The sequence below is a fragment of the Barbus barbus genome, assembly GCF_936440315.1.
Source record: "Barbus barbus genome assembly, chromosome: 3".
In the NCBI taxonomy this organism is placed as follows: Eukaryota; Metazoa; Chordata; class Actinopteri; order Cypriniformes; family Cyprinidae; genus Barbus; species Barbus barbus.
Window position 1 is genome coordinate 32898981 of NC_136731.1, and position 9208 is coordinate 32908188.

Genomic DNA, 9208 nt, shown 5'->3' on the forward strand with positions numbered 1-9208 from the left:
GACCCCCACTTTGTTTAATTACCCCTATTAAGCTTTATATAAACCTGTGCTGCTTTCATCTCTCTCTCTTTCTCTCTCTCCAGCCCTCTGTCTTTTATTCACTGTTGTCTGAATGCCAGCATAGCTGCTCAAGCTTTTATTGGTTCCTATTGTTTGGCCCTATTGGCTTTCTCACTAATTAGCGCTCCTGTTCTGAGGATAACTCTTGCAGTGAGTAGTATTATTTTTACATGATTAAAATAAAATTATAAAGAAAGAAAATACAATAGAGCAAACATGTACCCATAGTCAAGACCAAATGCACAATCATGGAGTTTTATGAGCAGTGTGTGAATGAGTGAGAGAGGATGGGTGGGATTAGTTTAGGAAAACTCAAAGATAAATCTGAGGCCTGTCAGATTACAAAGAGGAACATATGAAGACAGAGACGCACTAAACACGTGCCGTTTGCAAGGAAACTCATCACATTTTTCAAATCTGTGCTTTTTTAAAACCAAAGAGGGTAAGTGCAGGAGTATAAATGTGTCTCAATATTGTATAAGGTTATATCAGTATTTTTTTAGAAATACTCCTCATGAAAATTAATATATTTTCTATTTGATTATTAATGATTAAGAATGCCTGTGGACGTGGAGAAGATTATTCAGTTTATCAAACAAGGCGACCAGGACAATGTTCAAACGCATCTGGATGATTACAACACTGAGGTAAATACAATTTCAGTTTTAATTCAATATAATAAGATTAATACTATGCTTAACATGATCACTGTGCCAGACAGAAAAAAAAACTGTGTTAGAATCTTCTACTACTTCTACAACACTCAGATATTAGCAGTTTCCATGACAACAGAACTGGAGTAAACCTGAAGGGTGTTTCTCATTACTTATCCAGTCATTTTACACTTTCTGCAGTGTGGTGAAGTTTTAATGCGTCTAGCATTTGCAGAGCCTTCAAATCCTGCCGTCCCTCATATATTTCTCCTTTTAATTCTCCCTTTGGTGTTCACAGAACTCACAATGTTTCTTTTTTGATGTGGAAGAAAGAGAGAGAAGAAAGGTAAATTCTAAAGACTATGCTACTGTTTGTGTGTTTATCTATCTGCCCTCAATCCGAGGGCACACATGGCTTGGATTTACACAGCTAATAATGTAAATCTCACTCATCCACCTTCACTTATCTTTATCCCTCACTTCACCCTCATCTCATTCATTTGGTGTATATAATACTCACAAGCATGTTTTAAATCATGATTTCCCTCTTTTTGTCATATGCTCATTATTCTCGGCTGAACTGAGAACAGCAAAGAGAGCTGGAAGAGGTAAATCTTTCACATGACCTACAGAAAAAGAGCAGGTATTTGCTGTAGATAAATAAAGAAGGGAGTGAGACGTCTGTGGGGAAGAAAAACAAGAGAGGTGGGTAATCTGAAACTAATATACTCGCCGTCTCTCACCCTGGGGCACCGACACCCAGAGCGTCTGTGTCAGATGTACCTGTAAACTCTTTTGAGCTCATTATTTTGTTGTTACTAAGCACCAGTTATTATTCCGTGTGTCAAAAAGAGAATTTATTGGTTCTCATGCATTCACAAGAGCCATTTTCACTGTTATGATGCCTGGGCTCACAAAATAAAGCTTTTACAAATGAAAAGCTTTTATAATCTCTCCTCTGTGTTGAAGGACTGTACCCAAAGCCTTTAATAGTCTTCAATGGACTTCAATGTTCTGTTGTTTATATGTAAAGAAGCAGACCATGGTTTAAATCTGAATCTTGAGTTTGAAGGGCAGACACTGACTTCATTCTTTTCTATGTCACCTGTCATTATTGCAAAAGCTTTTTTGTTGTTGTTGTTGCTTGTTTACATCTCTTTCTCTTGTCTCTTGTGAATTTGTTTGTTCTTTTTCACTCAGTTCCGCAGGAATAAAGTGAGAGAGTATGTTCCAGCCTCTGACTCAGATCTGGACTCTGATGAGAATGAGGATCCAGATCTTGCTCTGCGGAGGGTGAGTCAAACTTCTTTCCCAAACTTTTTTCACAACTTCTTTCTTTAGAACTTTGTCCATAAAATATGGCCAAAAGTACAACCCAGCACCACATATGTTTGGCCATATTCTATTTGATTATATATTCCCATAAAATACAATGCTAAAAATTAAAACCTTTTTCCTCGCTGTCTCTTCCAGAGGCTTGCTGCAGCTCTGATCTGGTTCATTCGCATGCGGCTGCAGCCAGGTGTTTTGAGGGTGTGTCTGCAAACTCTGCGAATTATCTCGCGTGATCGAAAGGCCTTGGCTCCCCTGATCACGGACAATGCCATTCTAACTCTTGCTCGACTCGGGGGCATCTCTGCCCTGCCTACCTGGCCTGAAGAAGAGGAGGCTGAGTGGGGCTCCTCCCACAGTGACATCACCCCGGAGAATGAGAATGAGACTGAGGATAATAATGGCAGCAATACACAACACCCAGCATGCTACAGGGAGGGAGATGATTCAGTCTGTGTCTCTGCAGCCTGTGCTCAACCTTTGGTCAGTGAAGGAGGCTTGCAGGTCAACCCTGTGAATGTGACATCTAACTGTAATATTGGGAGAGAAACACAAAACGGCCACTATGAAGAAAACGTCAAGAAAGATGGGGTCTGTGGGCTGTTGACAAGAGGAAAGAGGGATGCTAAAGGAGAGAAGGATGAGGAGGGGGAGGAGGGGTATGATGATGGAGAGGTCTGGAGGAAAGAGGCGATGAAGGCCCTGTGCAATATCATCTACAACAGCCCAAAAGCACAAGAGAGAGCCAGCATCCTGAGGTGTGGCTCAAATTGTTACATGTGAAGCACTGGCCAAGTACAGTGTCAATAAATATTTCAGTATCATTATAGAAAACTCTCTCCGTTTCATTCTCTTGCACTTTCTTTTCTTCTCCAGGTTGCTCCACGGTTTGTCAGAGAGACTTAAAGATGGTATACATTCCTCATCACCTCCAAGCGGTCAGTTTTATGAACTACGACTTCTCTTTCTGTTGACTGCTTTACGGCCTGAGCTTAGGATAGAGCTCCGCCAGGTAACACAATCATACATACACTGTAAAAATAATTTTTTTCAAAGTTTATTGGATTGTTGGAATACACTTTTTTCAGGCTATAATGACCGCTTGGTGGACAGAAAGATAGAGCCAGGACTCCCCATAATTTTGTTTTCTAAAATTAAGTGCTGCATTTGAATACTACAGTACCATAAATGTATTTGCATATTTTATAAAGTCATTTAAATGTATAAAGTCATTTAAATGATCATTATGGAAGTACAGAGTCATTTTATAATTTTTACTAAACAGGGGGACGATGAAACATTTAGCGGAACTTTATCTTTCAACTTTAATTCTGTTTTAATTCTGTTTACTTCTATTTTTGTTTAATGCAAATTTTATAAAACAATTAATTTGAAATAAAACAACAGTTAGAGGACCCTGCAGTATCAGTGTAGACCACCATCAAGGCCGCAAAAAAGGAAAGTGTTAGGAGAACACAAAACTGCCTGTTTCATTTCTGTGGGCATTTCAGAGACTCATTCAGTGTGCTCTTCCTGTCAGGAGCGCGGCGTGTCCATGCTGACTGCTGCTCTGGAACAGAGTTTGGAAGTGCGCTGGGGTGAAACACATGAGGTGCTGACTGACCTCACAGCACCCCCTGTGTGTAAGGAGGTGACTCAGCGCGCCCTTGAGATTCTCAAGACCCTGTTCAACATTACCTACAGTGTGCATAGACAGGAAGTAGATGAGGTAAACGCTGCATTTTTATTGGCTATTTTTTAAACCCCTAATGACCACAGCTGGGTCATTCCATCATTAAATGGACATAAAGCGCTAAGGAGCTAAGCCATTGCTTATTTTGATATATTTGAACCTTTTTCTGACATTTCTATATAATAGATGATCAAACATAAAGATAATTGTAATTTATTATGAATAATATGGAACTGAACAAACCAAACAGCACAAAACGTTGCATATCATCACATATCAATCCAATACTAATACAAACTGAACTGTGTTCCAACCCCAAAAACATTCTGGAGGATGATGTCAATAAAGAGATAGCCACAATTTAACTAAACTAAAATGAGTGTTGGGATCAGTGCTCGAATTGAATCAAGTCTTATGGGGGGTCCCCACCATCAGACTTTTTTTTTTTTTTTTGGTGGGGGTGGGGGTTAGTCTCGCAATATACAATTTATACAAAATAAACAATATATTTGATCATAATATGCATAACTATATACTATTTAATGTTGCATAACAAAGAGAGATAAGCTACTATTCTTCTTTTAAATGGCTTACTCCAAGTAAAAATGTCTGAGGGACCCCCCTAAGTCTATTTTTTACTTCTTATGGGGGGTCCCTAATGCCTTATGGGGGGTCCCGGATCCCCCCAGCCCCCCTTCAATTCGAGCAGTGGTTGGGATGGTTACTTTGGAAATGTAATAGGTTACAGATGACAAGTTACCCTATTTAAAATGTAATAAGTATTTAAATTACTTTATTAAAGTAATGTAACTGATTACAGTTGATTACTGGCAGGGTTAACCTTACAGTAGTACTCAACAGTGATTACTGTCAGACTTTCAAAATCCTTCATCCCTTGAATTAAAATGATAAGAAATTAATTTTAAAGCAAAGCCACCACAAAATCAGACTTCAGCACCTCTTTTTACTTTGCTATCATTCTGAAGTTAAATACAGGCTTAAAATCATAACAAAATATAGTTTAATAGCTATGATACTGTTTTTGAAATCAAATATTTGCGTAGAAAATAATCTGGCATCTAACAATGCCTTGGGGAAAAAAAAACCTGTTAATTTAAAAATAAAGCATATACACAAGCCCAAATAGGAAATATTTGGGCTATAATAAAGCCGTTATTAAATAAACATGTGTCCTCTTCTGTGTTCTAAACTCCTAAAACATTGGTGTCTCATATATTAGAGCAGTCAATGCAATTTGGGAAAGAAATCTATCAAATCTGTATGTGTGTGAAAATATTCAGATGTAACCCCCTTTGTAATCTTTCATAAGTAACTGTAATTTAATTACACATTTTTTTCTCTGACTGTATTACAATTACATTTATTTTGTGTAACACTTTATTTTAAGGTGTTCTTGTTACACGTTACATATACTTACTATTATAATAACAATAAAATTATGCATAATTACATGCAAGTAACCCTAAGCCAAATCCTATTCCTAACCCAAACCATATATTAAGTACATGTAGTTAATTAATATTACTCAGTACTTATATGTATAATTACACTGTAACAAGAACACCTTAATAAAGTGTAACCTTATTTTGTAATTAAATTACATAATTCTGTTACATGTAACTAGTTACTCCCCAACACTGGGAATGAATTCGTACAATGTGGCCAAAATTTACCTGACATAAGGAAAGACTTTAGTAAGTGGATTTAATGAATGAATAAGTCATGGAAAATAATTCTTAATTTGATGACACACACACACACACACATACACATATATACATATATATATATATATAATCCCCCCTATCCACCTAACAGGTTAAGACAGGTTAAGAATTTGATTTTACTGTCAATGTTTTGGTTCTCCTTCTGCCACAGGAGGCTGGAGCATTGTATCGGCACCTAGCTGCAGTCCTGCATCACTGTCTGCTCGTGCCCTGTGAGGGAGAGGATGGAAAAGAGGAGCTGCAAGGGTGAGAGTAAGAATCAAACCATGGTGAGTCTTGAGAGGTATCGTCCTATTGATCTCTCTAACTCTTCTGTGCTGAATATCCACAGACACACAGTGAATGTGCTCTCAGCGCTCCCTCTGCAGTGCCTGGATGTTCTGCTGTCCGTTCGCCTGTCTGAAGGTTCGAAAGAGTCCGGCGGAGTCAACATGGACTGCGTTCACACTCTGCTGCTCTTCATGGAGAAGAAACTGGACAGAGTGAGAAAGAGCGCTCTGAATTCTCTTGTGTTCCTGTAGCTCGAGAACATGGCACTTGTGAGGCCAAAGTTAAGGGTTCGATTTCCAGGGACTTTGTAGACTGGGGTTCAGTTTCCATGACATGCATGTTAAACAGTTAGTTCATCCAAAAAAAAAAAAAAAATCTGTCTCACCTTCTTGTTGTACAAATCTAGCTTTTTCTTCCTTGGGACATATTTTGAGAAATATTTTGGTCCATACACTGGACATCAGTGTTAACCAAAACTGTTTGGATACCAACACTCTTCAAAATATTCTCTTTTGTGTTCCACAGAAGAAAGTATGTCCACAGGTTTGGAACAACAATGAAGACAGAATTAAAAAAAAATTAAATGAACTATGCCTTTAACAGTCCAGAGGTTTGTCCTCTTATTAGATGGGATTTTTATATAAAAAAACTTATGGGCCTAAATATTTTGTATTTTTAATTTAGGGCCATAAACAGAAGGAAAAGTTGGCTCCAGTGTTAAACCTGTTGACTGAGAGCAGCAAAGCACACAGGGAAACAAGGCACTATCTCAGACAGCAGGTATGATTCTCACCTCAAAATACCTTTTTTAAACATTTCCACCAGTGTGTTTCAAAGTGTTCAAACCAAGAATGATAACTATAAAGATAACTACAGCAATACTTACTTTAGCGTTCAACTTATTATAAGAGCATGCTGCGGTTATGTTGTCTGTTTGGCTGTCAATGATTTTATTATTTATCAGCTGGAAAATTCATTCTGAAAATTATTTTAATTATATTTTTCCTCTTTGTCGTTATCGTTATAGTTGTGGTATAGACTCAAAACTGTATTACTAAAAACTGTAATTGTCATTGTTATCCAGTTATCATCCTTGGTGTGAGTATAGGTGTTACTTTTGGAGCACAACTTGAAACCTTAAGTTTGACACAACATATACTTGTTATTCTCATGGCTATGCACCAGGAGCCTGATCCTATGCTATTTTTAAACAGATCCTGCCTCCACTGAGAGAAGTTGAGATGAGGCCTGAACAGGGGAGCACACTGAGGAGTAAACTAGTGCGACTAATGACCCATGTCGACACTGATATCAAACACTGTGCAGCTGAGCTTCTCTTTGTGCTCTGTAAAGAAAATGGTATGCATCTACTGAACCATGTAAAGTGCACTGACATTCATACTTTACACGAACCATGATACCGAATGATTATCATATTCATGTTTCATGGTATGAACATGTTATAATTGAAAATGCAGGGAAGAAGTATTTTCGTAGGCGAACCCAGAAGTTAACATAACCCTGCATTCCTTGACAAAACTCAAACATGATTTTTTAAAAGTGGATTATTGCAGAAAATAAGCTCTTTTTATGAATCTTACATGTTTTGTACATCATGATAATCGTCACAAATGAACACGGCTTTTATGAATTTTAAATCCTAAATACAATCGCCAGAAGTAAAAGCTGAATGTAGACTATAAACTCCACCACGGTTGCATGACATTAATGTCACCACCACTGTTTTGGAAAACTATTTCAATCTTTGTTCAAAAACATTTTTCCTTAAAGTTTGAGTTAAAATAGTTTGCAAGATTATAAATACAATAAGGCTATAAAAGCAGACTAGTGAGTGGATGAACCTTCTTGTTTGGTAGCTTCATGTTAGCAACTGCTTTTTAAAAATCACAAGGGGTATTACTGATGTAGTGTATATCATTAAAACATGAAAATATCTTGAGCTTAGTTTAAGCATAAAACTTATTCTAAAGACCTGTTCAAAAAAGTACACTGCCTTCAGGACAATGGAACCAAACTTGCTAAAATGCTAATTCATTTCCTGGTTTCGGCCTACAAAAATGTCATCTCTGCAGCACTCTATTCATAATACGCCTTTCTGTGAGATTTAAAACAGTGCTGTCAGAATGGTATTCATGAACTCTTTCTCTCCCAGTGAGCAGGTTTGTGAAGTACACTGGTTACGGTAATGCAGCGGGGCTGCTGGCGGCACGGGGTCTTTTGAACGGCCGTGGCCCCTCTCCTCAACCGCAGTACTCCAGTGACTCTGACTCAGACACGGAGGAGTACAGACAGGCCAAGGACAGGATTAACCCTGTGACGGGACGGGTGGAGGAGGAACAACCTGATCCAATGGAAGGAATGACTGAAGAAGAGAAAGAGGCCGAGGCGCTGAGACTCATAAATATGTTCAACAGGCTCTCACGGTATGTGTGTGTCAGAGAGAATCCACCAGAAATCATCACTGATTTTCTGTTCAAAATGAATGTGTAGTGAACTTATGATATATTACTTTTGTTTCATCCTTCCACCACACCCGCTCAGGAACAAAATCATTCAGCCAATGGGAGTGACAACAGCCGGCGAACTGGCACCGCTTTGTGGCCAGACGAGGCACAGCGCTGTACAGGAGGAGGAGGAAGAGGAGCAAGAGGAGGAAGATGAGAGTGAAACAGAGCAGGAATGATGACAAGATGATAATGATGATTCATGAAAGACAGGTGCAAGATATTTTATACGAATGCCAGAACAATAATAATAGCGCAACTAAAAATCATGTAACTTATAAGGAAATAATTTGTTTCATTTAATCAGTTGGTGGATGTAAAAATAAATGCTATCGAGACAGAAAACAGAATAAACGAAGCTTTGTATGATATGTGAAGAAAATAAGGGAGGCAAGAAAGAATAATTTATAATGTGCACAAAATAGCGGAGAATGTCATTTCTTTGTAAAAAAAAAAAACTCTTGTGAGTCACGATGAGCTAGAAACCGTAAAATAGAAAGCTACTAAGAAGCAAAGGAGAAAGAAAGAGACAAAGAGAGACAGCCATCACGCCAAAGACAGACAGACACTTCTGGAAAATGCTGCTGGTGTTGCCATGGTTATGTTACTATGGTAACAACAGGAAATGCAGTTCTACAGATTCTCTTTTTTTCCGCGCTCTGGCAGGAGTGGAATGTTTACCTTGAAGAGAACTGCTGAGGATCAGTCTAACGCTGAATAAAAACACATCCTCAGAGAAATGTTTTCATTTACAAAATGATTAGTAAACTTTGAACCCAAGTACAATTTTTAGAGTAGGTTATTTTTTTTACTGTACTGCTTGATTTCCAATGTATTTCCCTCCACGATATCATTCCTAATACCAGCAAGTATGCCTAGAACAAATAAATAAAATAATAATAACAATCCAAGGCAGTCTTGTCTGAA

The 9208-nt window shown here is 38.0% G+C and overlaps 1 protein-coding gene across 1 annotated transcript; it reads left to right on the forward strand.

The window, feature by feature from the left end:
* Positions 1 to 396: 396 nt before the first annotated feature.
* On the forward strand, positions 397 to 9208 carry LOC306851444 (chaperone Ric-8A). Its single transcript, XM_079387678.1, has 14 exons — positions 397 to 502; positions 617 to 707; positions 1012 to 1059; positions 1304 to 1321; positions 1914 to 2006; positions 2187 to 2803; positions 2922 to 3057; positions 3586 to 3774; positions 5638 to 5732; positions 5818 to 5968; positions 6441 to 6536; positions 6971 to 7115; positions 7930 to 8200; positions 8319 to 9208. Exons 2-14 carry the CDS (start codon positions 618 to 620, stop codon positions 8458 to 8460), a joined length of 2091 nt encoding a protein of 696 aa, XP_079243804.1. The 5' UTR covers positions 397 to 502; position 617; the 3' UTR covers positions 8461 to 9208.

What these genes read in the sequence shown, in the direction of transcription:
- LOC306851444 (XM_079387678.1), top strand. Translation starts at nt 618, where the DNA reads ATGCCTGTGGACGTGGAGAAGATTATTCAGTTTATCAAACAAGGCGAC. An exon ending in GGAAAAGAGGAGCTGCAAGG is followed by an intron (nt 5,733 to 5,817) that starts GTGAGAGTAAGA and finishes GAATATCCACAG; the next exon opens with ACACACAGTGAATGTGCTCT. An exon ending in TGGAGAAGAAACTGGACAGA is followed by an intron (nt 5,969 to 6,440) that starts GTGAGAAAGAGC and finishes TTTTTAATTTAG; the next exon opens with GGCCATAAACAGAAGGAAAA.